The sequence below is a fragment of the Photinus pyralis genome, unplaced genomic scaffold (genome assembly GCF_008802855.1).
Source record: "Photinus pyralis isolate 1611_PpyrPB1 unplaced genomic scaffold, Ppyr1.3 Ppyr1.4_LG2, whole genome shotgun sequence".
Classification (NCBI taxonomy): domain Eukaryota; kingdom Metazoa; phylum Arthropoda; class Insecta; order Coleoptera; family Lampyridae; genus Photinus; species Photinus pyralis.
Genome location: NW_022170403.1, coordinates 29,980,927 through 30,001,166, shown reverse-complemented (window position 1 = coordinate 30,001,166; position 20,240 = coordinate 29,980,927). Strand labels below are relative to the sequence as shown.

The window sequence follows — 20,240 nt, the reverse complement described above, 5'->3', positions numbered from 1 at the left end:
CCTAATTTTTGTAACGAAATACGCAAATTAACCTTGTCGAGCAGAAGCAATTACTTTTAGTGTAATGTAAAGACAACATTTTCTTAAGTGCTTCTTCGAGAAACTGTTCTCGTTACTTCAAGATTCTAAGAATACATTTGTACGTCAAAAGGGCTCCCCCAATATCTCTCGTAGAGGGCGCAGCTGTGTAAAATAAATTTAGTTGTGCCTTCATCTAACATTTAAATTGGCACGTATACATCTTAACCACTACGTTCATTTGTGAAAATAAGATAGGTACGGAGATATAAATTTAAATCGAATTGGCTGCATTCTTAGATTGAGGCTATATAAAACAAGCACTTTAGATTTCAATACAAATTGGGTACATTAAGGGCCAATCAATCACTGAAGGACTCCTTAATTGAAAGCTTCATCAGTGGAATAAGAGAGTTCTACAAGCTGGAACTAGTTAACAATTTATAGGAGGTGGCTAAATTTTGGCACATGTTCAATTACATTTCAATTAAATGATCGCGATTTCAGCTTGAAATTACGGCTTTTTCTATGACACATTTTGAAGGGTGTGATAAATTTGGAAAAGAGACAAAAAATCTCATTTCTGCCCTAGCGAGTATTTTTCAATGTATCTATCAGGAATAATTTACCTAAGCTTAATACAACTTTTCCAAGTGCCATCCTGCAAAATACAAGTTTTTATTACAATGCTAGTTTCTTTATGTCGAAATATTTTCTCCCCTAATTAATTTAGAGTAAAGTTGTAAATAGGCTTATTGTAGCTTGAAAAATTCTACGTCTGCTCATGTCCTCCTTTCTTTATTATTTTTCAATTCCGAAAATTGGAAAAAATAAATAAATTAGAATTTAGTGTTTGGGTAAAAATGGATTTTTTTTGTTTCAATAATTTCACGCCAAGAATGATTTTTACTAAAATCACCGTGCTGTGGAATTATTGAGACAGATATTAGATTTAAAATTATAATTTATAATTTCATTAATTTCCCACAACCAAAAATTTCAAATGGGCACTTTAATAAACGCAGAATTTTATAATCTACAAAAAATGTATCTATACAACTTTGCTGTAAAATAATTAGAGGAGAAAATATTTCATTATAAATAAATTACCATTGTAAATTCCTATATTATTTTTCTAGCTATACACCCTTATACCCACTCCTGGGTAATCCCTTCCAGCGTGCTCATTAAAAGAAATCCTCGGTGAGAAAAGGTCGTGCGTTCAAATTTGAGGAAGTTTGTTTCTAATAAATCAGAATAGTTAGGTATCAAGGGTAAATGACAATAATTAATCTTTAGTGATTAATACGGGCCAAAAGAATTCTTCCAGACTCTGCATAAAAAGTAAATATTTTTGATTTATAAATTTGTTATTGTAAAAACCTTGGATTTGCTGATCCACAAATGAATTGCAGAGGTGGAAGTAGGTAGACATTCTTGATTATTTACGCAGCAGTCACAATTGGCCGACTCACCAATGAAATGTTCAAAGCTGGTTCTTTAAGGGTGATTAATTTTCGACTTTTCCCACCAGTTGTGGTACCCAAAACAAGTAGCTACGTCTATATCGTGGGTGTAGATAAGCTTTAAACCCAGTCGCTTACTAAATGCCCTAATAACAAAATCCAGAATTACCTAATGAATTATATGTTTAAATTTACTTACCCTTCGAAGAAGAGGTTTTGCACTCCATTCAATGGCTAACGGCCTTAGCGGATCAAATTTCCTCAATTAATTTAACTGCAACGAAATACACGTTTTATTGCATATAAGACAATAGTTATTTACATATGAGTATGGGAAATCAAGGTTTACGTTAACGAGTGAGATGTTTACTGCCGAATCGTAGCTGAGGCAGGAATTTCGAAACGAGTAAAGTTAACTGATTTAACATACAAATAATGTAAAACATTTTATTTCATACTGCTCTTTTTTCTATTAAAATGCCATACAATTTTTTATTAGAATGTTGTACGCAAATGGAAGCAAAAATCTATCACTTGATTTGTTGGATCTGACAGTAGTTTGACACATTAATATTTAGGTTTATATGGATGTCAGGCAACATTTCCAGTCTGGTAAAAATTTTCAGTCTGGTAAAATACGATTTACCAGACTCAAATGGGTCTGGGAAAGTGGCGATTACTAGATAGTATGAAATAAATTAAATTAAATAGCAATACACTTGCTGCACTAAATTGCTACACCCTGTATATCTAGTAACATACATTTTTCCAAAAAAAAATTTAAAGGAAATTCCCTCGTATAATGGAAGTAATTCAAAATAAATGTTGGTTCAAATAGGTAAGCAAAAGTTCTTGGTATTTTATGTACCTATTTCTATAGGTATCTTAAAAACATTCTGGGCATTTCAGGGTATCACTGAACTTCAAAAAAAAACGTCGTCACGGAATGCTACGAATACTGCGTTTTCTAGTAGTAAATTTCTTCGTTTTATCGTGTTGTATTACTAATCAAACCCTTTGTTTCAGATGTCCTAATATGGGCCTGCCTTGGATGCTAGTTGGTGCAGCCGCTATCCTTCTGGTAACAAGTTCAGCTCAAACAGACATGTAGGTACATTTTTTTTCGTATTTTTGTATGATAACGTTCCATTCCGAACGCCTCAAAAATATCGAATTTTTTATGTAATCACATTTCTCGACTTATTGTCTTCCTGTGATTCGTGCATTATCTTGCTTGGTCGATTTACCTATTAGAACTTTATGGAACTAATTACTTTCGGCTATATCCTTAGCGATATATCTGTTATTTTCGACAAAACTTATATCGTTCCCACATAACAGAACTGTATCACGCACATTCTATGGTTGTAGGACAATTCGCGCCCAGAAAATTCGCTCCCGGACAATTCGCTTCCGGACAATTCGCTCCCGGACAATTCGCTTCCGGACAATTCGCGTCCGGATAATTCGATCCCGGGCAATTCGCACCCGGATTCTATTTTTTAAGGTATTTAAATGAAATTTTGGGAATGCGCTTCCAAGAATGCGGGGGCTGAGGTATGTGATTTTCAAAGCCACCAGACTGGTGCCGCCACCACGTGAATGCATTGTCTGTTTTACGACGTTTTCGTTAAAGCCAACGCCCCTGCCTCTTCAACGTCCATGACTAAACTGCGAGGCCTGGTGGCTGAAGTGGTGGCCCTTTAAACATGAGGCGCTACCGTAATCGTCCAGTGTGCAAAGGACTTAAAGGATTGTAAAAGCAGCCAAACGATTTTAAAGCATCGACGACCTGCAATGAGGTCTTCATCTATTGACGAAGGGGATGAGATTTTGTAATGATTTCTTGAAATATAGGGTTGTCAAGTAGACGTAGAGTATATTTAAGTAAAAATCCTAATAAGCACAGAATTTATTTATTATTCCTCTCTTGTTCTGGGCGCTCAACGGGTTTGCGCGCCCAATTACAGAGTGACTTGCATAATCCTTTTTAGAGGTGCCCTTGCAGAAGGTCTTAAGTTGTTCTATACTACTCCGGTATTTACCACATGAATTAGGAAAACTGCAAGAAAACCTAATTCGTAGTTGCCAGCAGAATGCTCGAAACTGATCTAAAGAAATTCCCATCTCTGTTACAGATGAAAAATTCTTACCCCAACCCAAGTTCAAACACACAGCCTCCGGCTATTAGCTTAACACTCTACCACTGTTCGTTTGTTTTATTTGAATTTGTATTTCAGTGTCTCTTTTTTCTCTTAGAAATTTGTTGGATGCGTAATTTTTCGGAGGTAAATACGCAAGAGTTTAATTTTTAATGGGATAATTTTATTTTTGCACGAAAGCTTTGTTGCAATGAAAAAACTCGCTTTAGCTGGTGCGGTTTTATTTTATGCGACACTTTGTCCAGGAGAAAACAAAACGTGGGTGAATTAAAAATAAAATTATCCTGATTAAAATCAAGATCGAGTGTATTTTGGGGAGATTAATACAAGACAGTAAATTTCACAACCACTATATTTTACGCATTCCTCCACGCTGATAAAAGGCTACCTAGCTTTTAATCACTTTACAAATCATATTATTGGCCAAATTTAGTTAACGCACATGTCCTAGTGCTGATATAAAGAGATTCCCTTAAAGGAGTTTCTTTTAAGGTGAAAGTGGTGTTTCCTTAAATACTAGTTCTGCGACGGTTAAAGAGCGTGTATATTTGTTTTTGTATAATAACTTGCAGAAATAAGATAACCAAAGTGGTTAACGCGTGTTGTCCGATTAGGGAACAAGTTTTCTCGAGTTGAAAAGGCAAGCTGCAGTTGTAGTACAACAGTGAGGCCCTTTGTTAAAAGTTTTCTACCCGAACAGCTACCGAAAATTTGTCATCTTATTCATCAAACCAATTTTGTTTGTCACCAAATTTAGTATTATCAAGAACATGTAAAATTTCCAGAAGCTGCCAGCGTTTGTGTGTGAGTTAATATCCTGAATATCGCAAATCTTGTACGACCAGATAACTTGGATTTTTAAAAAAAAACTGGAAATAATTTTTGTCATTGCCAATTAATTAATAGTGTTTATTCGAATCTATTGTGAAAATTCGGTCTTGTCAATCGAAAACGTTTTCGGATCGTTGGCTTAGCCCAAATATAAAGTTTTTATTATCTTTTTAGTGTTATAATCCTTTCCAAACATTATACCTACTAATTAATGCTAACCTAAAGCTGTTGTTAAATACAATTAATTAATCATTATTTCTGTATATTGTTCATGTTCATTCAAATCGAATCTTCCTCCTGACATCATTTTTATTTTTCTTCATTCACAATTTTGACTTATCTTGCACTCGTTCAAAATTTTGTTCTTTTTGGGATGTTTATATTCGTTGGGACAATAAAGAATTATTATTATTATACAATTTTGTATTGTTTGTTTATTTCCTGACTCGTAATTATGACAACATAAACATGAAAGACCACTAAGCATTTAGTAGCAACAAACGTTTAACTTTAATCGAATTTCCCTAAGCCAACCCTAAAAAAAACATTATGAATGGAATTTGACCGGTTCGACTTCTCCAAAACTCTGAACACGGTCCCAATTTACCACCATTTCCAAATACAAAAATCCTTTTTACCGCGGGTTTTCTTCCATATTTAAATACGAAACAATCGAACTTTGAAGAGTACCTACCCCCGTCAAAAAGAATGCGGTATTTGCGAGCGTTTAATGACAGTAAAATGAAATACTTTGACTTGGGGAGCACTTAAAATTGGCACCACGAGCATTGCATCAAAATGAAAAAGACTACTACGAGTGGAAAGGGCGTAAGATCTCAGTATTCTCAGTCAATATTCAAATTTTTGAAAAATTGAACTTTATCTTATTATCACATTTTTTTGGATATGAACGAAGGTATGCAAAATATTTCAATTTTCAAAATTTCCCAGAATTTTCGGAGTAGTGGCGCCACTCCCACTCTCACTCTTTCACTTAAAAACGAGACATGAATGATTGAACCAAAATTCTTATGTGGTTTTTTCGTGTTTTTGGTTCAATTGCTATTGCCTCTTTCTACTACCACGCACATTTTTAAAATTATAATTATTTTGGCAAATTATTTAACAATTAATTGCATCTGCAACATACTGAAATACAAAAAATCGGTCGTAAGGAAGTTCATTCCGTCAGAAAGTTTGTAATTGCCCCCTTCCTTTTCCTTTTGCCTTCTCCAATAACTTGCAGAGCACGTACGAAAATTACAGAGATAACGTCCGGATTACACCACTAAAATAGCCCTCTTCTAAAACTTCTGCGTGACGCGCTTAAGAATTATGTGGAAATTTCTGATTTATCGTTCGACACAAACTCTTCAAAGTTGCGCACTTCATGTTCACAACTTGAACTAACCAAATACTGCTCTTATTGTTTCAGATTCGGGGAAGGAAAGTCTGACAAGGAAATCCTGGACAACTTACTGTTAGCGAAACGGTACGATAAGAGATTACTGCCACCAGTTTCTGGTTAGTATCGCTAAAGTTGCAGCGTTTCAAACTCATTGTTTAGAAAATAGTAAATGAGACGAAGTGAAAAAAGCAGTGGCAAACCAACGTTGCCTTTGAATTTATAACGCCAAGTTCGCTTCAATAATACACTAAACTTCTTCTGTGCGCCATATTCTCAGCTGTAACGCTCAATGCAGACCTATTCAGTTGAACAAGCGTAAACTCAGATCTGTAATTGACTTGCATTCAACAGAATAAGGCACTTTTAGATATTGCAACTGTATTTGCTCATTCCATTTCAACTTACAGATGTTGCTACTTTAACATAAATGTTAATTCTTTACATTATCGTATCGCAAAAAATTCGCTTAGGTAGGTATTATTACAGTTTAGTGAATAAATTTCCAATTATTTCCACCAAGATGTAGTTGGCAATTTAAATTGAATCAAAAGTTGACGTAAGATTGTCGTTTTCTCTTTCCCCCATTTATTTTGAGCTTTTAATTCAATTAGTAACTCGAATAAAAACAGTGAACATTTTAAAGTTCGGAAATATCATTGCATAGTAATACTCCAGATAAAAATGTCCATCATGGGCATCTTCCGATACCATAGAAGATACGATGATGGTCAAATTAGGGAAAAGTTGCGCAATTAAACAGTCACTATCATGATTTAAAGAAAAAACCAGAAAAATTTCGAATACTTTCGAATTATATATACCAAACGCCCTAATCGTGTGAGAATATCTGTGCCCTTCGAACGAATTGAATATCAATAATATCAAATTTCATTTCGATGCCTTGTTCTTTTTTATTTAATGTTTTCGGTTAACTCTATTGCCCAATTTTCAAAAATCCTTTATCGTTAGAAGTGTTATTTACGAGCCCGCATGAGAAATCCTGACATCCACTTCTAAGAGTTACATATTATTAAGAACTTAATTACACAGTGAGAAAAAAAATGTTTAGTAATTTTAACTGAAAACAACGTTCTTAATCGGGATCTGAATGAACTTTATTTCTTTGTCCTTATTACACCCTAATTTAAACTTCCTGTATACTTTCTTATAATCTGGCATAGTCTGGCAGAGTCTAGTTAATTTGAATTCCACAAAAAATTTAAAAATTTAGCCCTATTAACCCTCGTACTACGGAAATGGAAATGTAACTTCTTTGTATGCCTTCAGGACAGTGTCAGACTCAAAAATTCACTGCAATAAATGACTATCACAAAATAGTATATTAAGTAACAAGGGATTAAAAAGAGTTTAATCCAGTGGTGCTTATACTATTTTTTCCAATACCGACCGATCTGAATCAATTTCGAAATTCATATGCTTTTTATTATAAAAAAACTGTGAAAAAGTAAGGTAGGCTATTTACGGTGTTATAGTTACGCTCCCTTTTTTATAACTGTCAACAAAAATTAAAAATTTTCCATTTCCATAAAACCATACCTGTAAACCCTTTTAAAAATATGGAAGAAGAAAGTGAGGAAGCATATGAAGGCGCCTCTTTCATCCCCTAAGATATCACATACTTGCTGATAAAGGTTTGTTTGTTTAAAACATTGAATGCTGATGTTTGTGCTTGTAGATTGTGATGATTGCAGGAGGAAATGAACGCAATTAGTATTTGGCATTATATAAAAAGAGCTGGATGTACTTTTTAGGGCCCTTTATAGATTGTGCTTTTAATATTAGGTACTTATATTCTGAAAATAAAGAAATTTCGGAATTCTGAATGTTTTACAAGAAAACAAAAATGAGGGATTAAAATATAGGGATTAAAATTATCTGTTAATGCACAAAAATTAGGGATTAAATTTAATAAAAACGTGTCGGTATTGGAAAAAAATATTAACTGCAATTCGGCTGTATCGAAAGCCTTTATGTACAAATGTTATCTCACGGAGTTTCGACGAAATAAAATATTTTATCTTTGAACTAACGGATCGCAACCTCTCCGAGATCAGAAGGGCGCTTTCTGCCACTACTCTGTAATCACTTTAAAACACAAAACAAAAGGAGGGAGTGATACAACGAATACGAATAGTATAAAAACTATAATGTGATATATATGTGGCCATCTATAGAAATAAACGGCTTAAACATATTTTATCTTGTGCCTTGGGCAATAAATAAAAAGTTAAAAAACAAGATTGTATCAAAAATGACCTAGTTTCAGTAGACGACGTTCAAACTTATTTTCATAGTAACATCAGATAACATCAGAAAAAATAAAATCAAACCGGCCAATTTCGGTTTTTCTTCGGAAGGAATCGAACTTTTCTGGTTTTCTTTAAAGCATGATAATAAATCTATACCTAATCGCGCATCATTTCTCTAATTTAATCATCGCCATATCTTCGACGCTTTCAGAGATCCACATAATAGACATCTTTATCTTGTCTTAAGTGTATATCCAGAAGCTTTTAACTAAAGTCATGGAAAATCTGTAGTAACAGCTTAAATGACGGGATGCGGGGGTTAAATTATTAACGCGCTGGTCTCTGGAGAATTCATTTAGCATAAACCATTTCTCCCTTACCTAAAACTAAGTTCTACATTACAATGTGTAATGTTGAACTCTTTAAATAATTTCATTATTTCTTTTTGTTACAAATAAAAAATCTCAAAGTCCATACAATTCACATAAATTTGTATAAAGGGTGCCCAAAATGTATGGAATCTCGGTAAATATCGAGTTTATACAAAATTTTTCTATATGAAAGCTGTTTAACATTTTATTTCCCATAATAAGTAAGCATTCCATTGTTTTAATTTCAGAAAACAAATGAGTAACGAAAAACAATTGAATTTTTTTAAATAGCAATGCACACTTTCATTAGGCTGATTTGATAGAGATTTTTTTTCTCTGTTCAATGCCGCAACACGTTAACGCCCGTGTAGAAGAAATTCATTTTTATTTTAAGCTTTTTGTAACAGTTTATGCCACTATTTTGCAGTTAATGGTGAACATTTTTAACATTCATTGCGATGAAAACCGTTTTACTGCTAATTTCGTTTTGCCTTCAAGGTTTAATAATAAATCTACACGCTCATTTGTTATATTTTGATGTACCTACGATAGCTGGATTAATGTTATTTATCTAATTACAATAAATTTTTTTGGAAAATTCTCCTTTTTCCCTTTTATCAGTTTTATACACTTTTTCCGGTTTTTTGATTCCCTTTAAAACACTCCTCCTTTCCTATTCTTAGCCACGCAAGTCTCGCGTCCTTCTTATTCTTGATCATTGTTTCTCATTCTGTCAAACCACTGATTCTTTTTCTCACCTCCTTTTCTTCCTATCATACCTATGTTATTCCATCCTTCTTCGATAGTTTCAGCCGCTATATAAGCGTCTAAACAAGTCAAATATTTTACTAAATATTGATATGTAGAAGCTAAAGAGTAATAACTTTACAATTTACAATTTTCCGAATTAAAGATTATTATTATTTTTATAAGATTTATAGATGTTACACCTTGCATAACAGCTGTGATACGATTTTACGTTACATGGAATACCACCACGCTGGTATTTTGTTTACTAAAATTACAATATCCATTACTAGATTACTTTGACTTACCCAATCTACATTTAAAATTACTTGAAAATTATTAGAATTCTCAATTCTCAAAATTGAAAGTAATTTGACATTGGGTTATAAATATATAATAAAGTGAACTGCCCCACGGTATTGAATTATTATCCTTTTTTTTACTACCTAGCGATTCGGTTATTTTTACATTTCAGATGTTCCAGAAAATGTTATAAAGTCACCCCCTCGGAAGGATTAATCATGTTGATATTTTTTAATGAAATTTTATTTAGCGAGAAAATTAGTAAGGAGGCAAATGCTCTTGTGGCAAAAGTTGTCACAAACATACAGAATAAAGAGTCGCCGGAATTAAAATGTCACCAAAGGGCATTTGGGCCCTTACTAATTTTTCCACTAAGAACAGTAGGATATTTTATGTTTTTAAAAACTATCCCATCGCATTTTAAAATTGAAGATTATTTGTTACTTTTCCAGATGCTGCTTTTTGCTGTGATCTACACACTCCGGAGGACGGGAATTCCAAGGATGACTATCACCTAAACAGCAAAAATCGCGGTCCGTTATTATTTCATATACCTATCTCTTGATGTTACTAACATTTCAATGTTTCAAAAATAACATACCATACACAATAAACATCATTTAAACACAAATTGTCGGGGTGCTGTAAATCGTTTTATAATGGGATGTACGTAGCTTCAGGGAGAACTTAAAAAAAATGCTGGAATTTTGCAGTGGAACAAAAATATAATGAAGTACATAACTTTAATACAAGTATATGTAGAGAATACGCTAGTATATTTAAATCTGTGATACTAGCGTACCTACTCCAATTCAGTTTGCAGAGACAGCCACAAAAGGTTTTTCAAAAAGATTTACTGAAAAAGAATAAATTAAAATGAAGTTACGTACATCTTATTATTAATGTTAATGTTTTCGTTTTTGATGTGGCATGATTTCATATAGAGGCTAGACCAAATTTATTTGGAACCCTTTTTGACCTTAAATACCGTTTTCTGTTCCGATGTTGATAAAATTTAGAACCATTGATAGAGGAGATTTAAATTGAAAATTAAAATGCGTAAACGTTTTAGGAACTATTAACTGGCCCTTCAGAACGGCCAGAACTCAAAACTCCAATCCGCTACAAGATAATTTAGGTATACATGGATAGTATTCAGAGGTAAATGCACAACGTGCTTGATTTTTAATCGGAAAATTTCATTTTTACGTGAGAGTTTTGTTGCGACGGAGAAAATATGGAGATCAAAAGCGTGATAAAATCTTGAAAACTTTAACTGGAACGATTTTATCTTATGCTTTTGATCGAGATCGAGAGAGAATGAGTTACAAATAACATTAACTTGATTTAGAAATCAAGATTGAGTGCATTTTAGGGACAAGACAAATAATTTCACAAACACTTCACATTTTACGCGTTCCTCCTCGCACTCTTATCATTTAACAATCAGCTGATTGCTTAGAATTTGAAATAATCGTCACACTGATTGGTTGAATATTAATGCGGAGTGTATTAATCAATACAAAACTTTATTAGAGAACGCTTTAGAACTAAATAACTTTTTATTCAAGAATGCCAGTCAAAACTTTATTAGAGAAATGCTATCTGCAGCTCTAAACTCTGAGAACTAAAAAATTGTAGCAAGAAATGGTCCCAAATATTCCTTTGGAAATTTTACATTATAATAGCCATCTAGAAATTATTTAATTTCAATTCGCAATGGTCGATTATGACTGTAAGCCAAACTTAAGTTTTTATTTCAACTGAAAGTTTAAAAACCTCTAACGAGCGGGCTACGTGAATCACCCTGTATAGCTATAATCAGTTTTTAAAAGAATACTTTTTTCATAGAAAATTTCAGATTTAAGTACTTAATTTGGCACATTCCTTTTTAAGGCATTTTTTAGTTACATTTCGGAAACTTTTTGTCTGTTTCTTTAAAGCCTTCCTAGAAATTTTCGCGAAAACCTGAGGAATCAGATACCTTAAAAAAATCTATAAAAAAGTTTACTTACTATAATAAATCGGGTGCTCAGAATTTTAAAGAATGCCACAGATTCGTCCTCGGGCCCTTCCTTAGGGCTCAAGAAAGTAAAAAAGAAACGGACATGACTCCCTTTCGAACGTCCTAACTTTCTTCTTTTTGAAATATCAAGCATCTGTTTAGTTTTCGGCACAGACGAAATGAGAGCATGTAGTGTAAAAATACCATCCACTTGCCACTAACTATTCTTGGGAAAAATAACTTCAACTTTGGGGTAAGACTGTTCCGGAACCGGAAGTGTCAGGTGGCGCACATTTTTACACTATACGGTAACAAATAAGGGCGAATTTTATTTTTGGATTCTTCGCACCGGATTTAGTAAAGAAATAAGATTTTGTTTCAAAAGTGTTCATTTTGCCGGTATGTATAAGATAAAGAAACTTTTTACGGAAAATTGAATTTTTTTTAGAAAATCGTGAAAATTACGTTTGTAACAAATAGGGTGCGTGGAATACAAAATTTGTGACAGATTCGTCATTAGCTCTTCGTTGGGACCCAAAATAAGTAAACAAAATTTTTGCACGCGCTCTAATTCTTCTTCTGTCTTAGAAAAAATCGATATCTCAACAAATAGAGTTGTGGATTTTATGTGTTGGTCATGTTCTATATCTGGCATTTTTTAGTTTTAGCCCTAAAGGGCACAAAATCGCCGCGCAGACAGTTTTTCGGATTCGACGCAGCCTATTTGTTAAAGAAGTTTTTGTCACTTTCGAATACATATTTGGATTTTTTCATAAAGGTAAAAGGCATTTCACGAATAATATGAAAGTTTTCATAATTAATTGAAGAATACATTCTATAGTAAATAGGGAGCGTAGAATTAAAAAATAACCACGTTTTTCGTCGAGCTCTTAAGGCCCAAAAAAGTACGGTACCTGAGAAAAGTTTTTTTAAATTTTCCTATAAAATCATCCATAAAACCTTCTTTTAGAAAATCCCTAAATACGTCCGTGCTTCCTGATAATATTAAATTCCTGTAAAACTCTAACTACGTACAGAAAATCTTCAAGACAGATAGCCCAAATTATGTAAACACTCTGTACAGTAATCTCAAATGAAAGTCACCCACGCCTATAGAAAATTCCACTTTAACTAACTACACTACAAAAACTACAATATGCACCCACTGGTATTAACACCCTAAAGTTTCATGGGTAAGGTTAGTGTGAACTTTAAACAAACTTTATTCATCCCACCCCATTTTGAGAAGAAAAAAAATTCCAGTGGCGTAGCATGCGTTTTTCTTTTTTAATAAAATTGATAAAACCGGAAATGTTTGAAATTTCAAAGGTGTCAGGTATGTTACACCACACCTTCACAAGAAAGTTTGTGTTTTTCAGTTCCAAAAGCAAAAATGCTTTTTTACTTTCGTATTGTGGGTCACTAGACAAAACTAGCCAATAGTTTCTTTTATGGTTTTTCAGGTTGAAGAATACAATCTATTTATAAAGACTTTATTTAACCTTTATCGCTAGGAATATATTTGGTATTTTAGTGGAATTTTAAAGTTCTGTATAAGGTGTCTGATGGCTCCTCAAAGCCACTGAAACTTTTTATAATGAACTATATAATATTTCGGGCGTTTTGTGAAACATTTCGAATATAGTTATACAACTGTTCATTTTGCTGTAAAATGTATATAGGGTGTTCTTTAATAAGATGTACATACGAAAGGGCCTAATTCTTTGACTTTGACTTACTTTATGACTAAAAGTTAGTATAAACATAGATCCGCAACACTTATCGATCGACAGAGTGATTTAACGATTTTTCTTTATATCTCCTGCAGTTTTTGAGGTATTTAGCTCAAATTTGGAATATGAGTTAGACTGAAGGGCCTCCATCATTGGCAATATCAATGGTACTGGGAATCTGCAGGATGATGCTTTTTTTCAGGGGAAAAGTTACACTTTCTACCCCTAAACTTTAAAACTTGGTCCAGTATGGCTTTATTTGAATGTCTTGTTTTTTTTTGACACTTCGCATTTGAAATTGTACCTTGTGTTTGCATATGTTTATAAATTAAAGGTCTAAATTGTAAAGTATACGGTGTAAAAGGACCCCTCATAAATATTGATATTTTGCGGTACGATTATGATGCTTTCACTTTTGGCACAATAGGGGCCTGCACGAAATTGACTCCCATATTATTAAAATTTCTTATTATGACTAAATTATCAGAGCTCTCTTTTTAATTTGTCAACAACTCGAGCCTCGAGAACTCAATTGAAAAATCTATAAATGAGGAACACATACACTCATTTTAGGTCAAAGAAATCGCGAGGGTCCCAATATTTAGCTGTCACTAATTCACTATACAGGTTGTATCAAATTTCGTGTACAGAGATCTCGCTTATTAGAATAAATAGAGAGCGAGATAGAGAGTTGGTTAAATGGACAAAAATAATCCTAAGGAAAATCAAGAAACAAAATTTACTCCCTCTCTCTAATTGATGTTTTTGATTTTTGACTACTCGTTATTTGGCGAGATATTTAAAAACTAAGTTCGTTTCAGGTTTTTTATTAAAAAATTCGATTGTTCTTGACCATTTCTTTTATCAATTGCCTCTCAAAATGTTTTTCTTTAAATTTTGAACTGATTGATTGATTTTATCCCCTGTGATTACAATATTTGGAGTACATCTAGGCCATCGCTCACAAAAACACTATTGATGAATGAAAACGAAGACTGCAAGCTGTAGTAAATAACTATTATTATCTTTCCAGATAGTTATTAATAGTTTTAACTAATTTTTGAATTGAAATACTAACAGCTTTTGCTTTACTTTTGCAACGACCGGTTGATTCTACTTAGACAACCCGTAAGAAATTTTATCAAAACCGGACCAAAACCAAAAAACGTTATTTAAGGCGAAAGACGGCCTCAAATAAGTTTGGTCCACCGTGTATAATCATTATCAAAGTTAAAATTTTCGTCGTTTTATTCACTCTCTGAATTAAATCCCATTGAAGAGTGTGTAAAAATATTCCAATCTGAATGAGTAGGTATAACGTGTCCCAAAAGACAAGATTCATTATCCATTATGCTCCATTTGGATTAAGTAGCCACTCTTTGTTAAAGTCTTCCCTCTGGAAAACAGTAGATAAATTCATACTCTTATTCCAAACAGAAAGATCAAATTAGACATTTATACAGTCCAGGCTACCTATAGTGTTGCAGAGAGTTTCACCGGAAATGAAGTGCCTATTCACTTTATTGCTACAGTTATATACCAATATTTCCTTTATCGTGAGTGAATGTCTAGGTACATAATATTTCTTCTTTTGCAGGCACGTTAATAGTAAATATAAGTGTTCTACTGCTTAGTCTAGCGTCACCCGACGAATCTAGCCTGGTAAGTTGAGCGTTTTCATTTTAAAGGAAAATGTTTCACCTTTTCGTTCGCCTTTCAGAAATACGAAGTGGAATTCTTACTACAGCAACAATGGCATGACCCACGCTTACGGTACGCGAATCAAAGCCGATACGAATACCTCAACGCGATCCATCACAATGAAGATATCTGGCTTCCAGATACATATTTCATCATGCACGGCGATTTCAAGGATCCTCTCATTCCGGTACATTTCTCCCTTCGTATTTTTCGCAACGGAACCGTCCATTACGTTATGCGGTAAGGAGATGTTTACAATTTTATTTCAAGATCCTCCATTCCGTGTAAACGGATTTGAATATATGTACATCTAAATTATTCTCATAGGTAGATTTTCCGTTCAGGTTTTCAAAAGCTTTTCTTACAGTTGAATCTTAAATCTGCAAAGCTTAATGCATTTGCCACTACATCCCCAAAAGCTGTATGCGTAATTTCTAAAAAAAAAGGTCCCGGTACAAGGCAATAGTTCGGGTCCTCCTCGAAGCTTACAACTTTTATTCTTTTTGTAAATTATACCAGAAACTGAGAAACAGAACGAGGCTTTGAATTAGACCAGGATAATTCTGAAAAGTACCTATCTAAATATTGTACTGCTCTCCGAAAGCTGGAGAAAGGTACACAGAAATATTCAAGTATCACTTACTTTCTGTCCATCAACTATTATCTATTATTATCTATTATTTCCGACAAATAAAAACATTACTTCGTGTTTTTAATGTGCTTATTTGTTAATAGTGTGGAAACCCTCTAATGCTTTGGAGGGCTCCATTTAAGGTAATACATAGGGGAATTTTACGTATAAGCATATGTATTCTTTTAAAAGATTTTCTCTGTAATACTCGTACATATAATGTATTTAAATATATCCTCCCCTAATTATTTTACCGTAAAGTTGTATATAAACTTTTTGTAGATTGGAAACTTCTGCCTATTCATGTGCCCATTTGTAGTTTTTTGTTGTGGGAAATCGGAGAATAAATAGCATTTTAGTGCCGTTACAAAGCAAATGCTACAGTCGAGTTTATTTCATTTTTCCGGTTTCCCGAATTGAATTGAATTGAAAGATAATACATGATGGCGCAGAATTGTTCAAGCTACAAGAAATCTATTTACAACTTTGCGCTAAATTAATTAGGGGAAAAAATTTTCGATATAAAGAAATTTGCATTGAAATCCTTATGGTGCGTAAATTGTTTCTACATCCTGTATACAAACAACTTAAGTTTATTAATCTGTAATTTACATACAATATTGTACACTTCATTATAGTATACTTCAGTGTTTAGACAGAAATTATATACAGGGTCCCTCAAAAAGCGGTACGGAGTGGGGATCACTAAAGGGATATAAAAATTGGATTTTTAAATGGTTTTACTTTTATGTACGGGAGAGTATTTTAGGGGGTAATAACTCCAAAATTTTGAAATTGTAACCTCTGTCCACTTTCACCTTATTTTAATTCAAAAAGAAACCATATATCTACCCAAATCTACCAAACGCTAATAAATGGAATTTTGAATCTTTTGGGGCATATTCCTAGTAAAACTCGCAAAAAAGTTATTACCCCCAATATATAAAAATTTTAAACAATCTAAAATGTATTTTATGATTCTTTATTGATCCCGACATTTTCAAATTTTTTCTTCGCAAGTTTGAAACTTATAGCTCTGTCCCGCTAGTTTTGGGAAACCCTGTATATGTATATATTACCCTAGAAAAAAAAAATTGTTGGGTTTTTGCAACGGAAGTGTTATAACGGAAACAGAAGCGGAAACCGAAGACAAAATATATTTTTTGTGGAAGTGGAAGAGTAAATACTATTATAAATTGAATAAAAACTAAAATAATCAGTCATAAAAATGTAGCCTGAAATGTAGTTTATTAAACTATGCCATAAAACGCACGAATTGTTGCGACGAACTAATGAGATTAATGAAAGTAAACAAAGACAAACAATTAACTATACGTATAACAAACCCCGGCTCGCGTCTCGCGTATCGCGCCGTCCCGTTCAGCCACTAGAGCACCTTGCCATATTTGAAAAAATGCGATATACATCCGTTATAAAATAGCGGAAGCGAAAGCAGAAGCAGAACTTCCGCATTTGCAGAAGCGGAAGCATCACTACTTTTTGCCTTACTAATGAGTGTGAAAGTTGCCAACTTCCGAACATGATTTTGGTCACAATATCAAACCATCTTTGAATATTAAAATACCTACTACAAATTAAAAATTTCACTCACCTTTATAAACACGCAGTTTAGCTGATTGGAATCTCGGGTAGAAAATGATTTTTATCTTTCATGGTAGTCTAATGCAAGGTCTCAACGCAAGGAATCAATTTCTACCAATCATATTCCTCCTTCTCGACTCCGTATGATGATCGGTTATAATTCCTTATATTTCAAAAGCGGATTGTCGGACGAGGGTACTCACAAAGGGCGATTGGGGCGTCTGGAAGAAATGTGTTTATTAATAATGCCAAACTTTAAGACCGAATATCTCGAAAACGGTTTGTCGGAGGGGAGTACTCATAAAGGCAAAATGAATCGTCTGGTATCTATAGGTCCAAGTGAATAGCTTGATATGGAAGTATCGGAAGAAGATTCAAAAGGGTAATTAGAACGTCTAGACGAGACACGTCTACTGGTGATGTCAAAACTTTCAATGCCAATATCTACAGAAGAGTGCCGGAGCAGGGTACTGTCAAGGGGGAAAAGATCTCTATTTCGAAAATGTTAGAGGAAGGTACTTACAACGAAAAAATGTAACATTTCCGAAAATCTCTCTAAAGGCTTGATTCTTGTTGTATTATATAGCGTAGATTTTGAATATATGCCTAGCAGCCATTAAATGTTTATGTGTAAAGATACCCCTCTTTCCAAAAAGTTTTCAAGGGAATCCTAGGATCCCAAGGAAAGATTTTACGAAGTCCCTGAGAGGATTCTAAAACAAATTTAGCGAGTGCAGTGACGATACGCGCCCGCTTAAAATTGGGTGGTAAAGGAAGCCACAAATACTTTTTTTTCCAATTAAACTAACAGTATAAAGTGTTCCTCTTAAAAGCTACCTACAGAACAGTTCCAAAATTAAATTGAGTTTCTTGTTAATTTTTTTTTATTTTATAGCAGATGTTAAATTGACATTTTAATAGGTTTGAATGAGTAGGCTAAGTAAAGGCTAGCGGTAAGGGTAGATAAAGTGAACGCTATAACGGCAAAGGTAGATAAAGTGAAACGAATCATTGTGCATTCCAATGACATCTGTCATTCTTATTCAAAATGGGACGTGGAACATAAGATGAAATGAAGTTCAGAACAGAATGCAACATTATTTCCATGGAAACGACAGAAGAATCCGAGCCTGCTATTTTGGATGTCTAAATTATCTCGCATCATTGTCTTGAATAACAAACAACTATTACCACACACGGAGGAGGAAATGGAACTAATGTGGTTTTCTGTGATTGATTAGGTCTTTTCCAATTTTACACAAACATTTTAGTTAGAACGAAGGGGATCCATAAACGTACACTCTTTTAAAAAGTACAATACATATCATTGCAGTAGAGTAATGTTTCAACTACATACGTAAGTTAATAAGTTCGTTTCAAAAATGTTGTAACTATTTATCTTTTCGCAATTTAAACAAAATTTGCTACTACTGAGTAGATTTTACTCAAGATTTTACTTATTTTTACTGAGTACTAGTACACCAAGGTAGAGTTAACATTAGCGTTAACCATCAACTCTAATGATTTATTTACCTAAGCAAAGAACCATTTTGTTTAACATTAACGCACAATCTAGTGCATCGGCAGAATAACTAGCTAATCTGCGAAGCAAAGTTTCTGGGTACCTATTCCTGCTTTAATTTTGTAAAAAATGTCCCTAAATTCATAATCCACCCCTAATTAGGGGTGCGAAAATTTTCTATCTCGGCCACTCAAATAAGACTTTAAGAATTCGATTATAAAAAAGAGCACTCACTCCATAGTAACTACCCTAGTCACAAACGTCAAAAAGTAAGGATTAAATTTAAAGTGCTAGAATCTGTCCGCCGCCTGTTCCTCGTCTAACTCGAAACGAGATAGCGATGTCGAACCTTCGCCAAGAGATTTATTTCAAGTTCAAGGAGCTAGTGAATATGAGCCGGATTAAAAGTCGCGTTTTAGAATGCGAGCTTATAGTGTCAAAAAAATCACTTTTATTTCATTTTCGTTCATAATCCGGAAATTTTCATTAGACTTAGAAAGAACGCTAATTACATTATTTCTCTACAAAATGACAAGTGGAACTGTTTACCCACTCGTTAAAATGCATTAACTAAGCTGTAATTACGTTTGCTATTAAAACAAAGCTAGTTAACAAAGCAGTAAAACGACGTGCCTTAATCTTACATTTTAAATCACATATAAAACATTGTTTCCATTTCCTTTTCATTGGATAAAGAACCGTACATCTTAGCACCGCGGACTGGTACATTCTGGGATTTCATTTATCCTAAACCGTGCGGTTTCATTACATTTTATCTCCGAACCAAGCGTGGACTGTATTTCTTAAGATTGAGGTTCCGTATTACAACTTGTATGTCACCCTATTCCCAGGCTGTTTCTATATAACGGCGTATTTATTCGCCCTAAATAGAGAATGATAGATAAATGCTTTTTTTATTATGTGATATTATGTGATTTAGTTTCAACAACCATGCAGAATTAAAAGTAATACCATTAAAATGATAGAAAATGTGTGAGCAAAGTGGAAACCAAAAGTATCTCATCTGGAAGGGATCGGATAATATGGCGATATGTTCGTGCTCAAACAAGGGACTGCATCCAAATAAAACTGAATCTCGTATAATCCCATAAAAACAAAGCTGTATGTACTACGTGAGACTTTAATTCGGTTACGTCAAATTTAGAGTCAAACAGCATATTTTCAACACTCCGTAGCACGGAAAATGTTAAACCATGGGCAAATCGCTCATAATTTATGAAGGAACGTCTCACAGAACGCGTTACATAAAGAAGGAAAAAGAGCATGTAACGACAGAGCAATTAACGAGATTAAAGAAACGTGAATGTTCCTAGTGTAATAAAAATGGAATGAAAATACATGCAAATTACTTTTCAGGATGGTGAATTACCACGAAAAAATTTTTCTTTTCTGCTGTATGATACAGAAACAATGTAGTCTTCCACTTTACTTACCGAACCCCCTGCGTAT

The 20,240-nt window shown here is 33.6% G+C and overlaps 1 protein-coding gene across 9 annotated transcripts in view; it reads left to right on the top strand.

Moving 5' to 3' along the window:
• LOC116163443 (glutamate-gated chloride channel) overlaps positions 1–20,240 on the top strand; it is a 167,006-nt gene that overhangs the window by 110,886 nt on the left and 35,880 nt on the right. For 5 of the 9 annotated variants that reach the window (XM_031477354.1, XM_031477353.1, XM_031477351.1 and 2 more), the window contains 5 exons: positions 2,511–2,591; positions 5,913–6,001; positions 10,029–10,109; positions 14,912–14,976; positions 15,035–15,255. In XM_031477354.1, the coding sequence (XP_031333214.1) occupies positions 2,521–2,591; positions 5,913–6,001; positions 10,029–10,109; positions 14,912–14,976; positions 15,035–15,255 (527 nt within the window). In that variant the 5' untranslated portion in view covers positions 2,511–2,520. The remainder of the gene's footprint in view (positions 1–2,510; positions 2,592–5,912; positions 6,002–10,028; positions 10,110–14,911; positions 14,977–15,034; positions 15,256–20,240) is intronic. The other 4 variants (XM_031477360.1, XM_031477359.1, XM_031477358.1 and 1 more) reach the window with 1 other exon arrangement.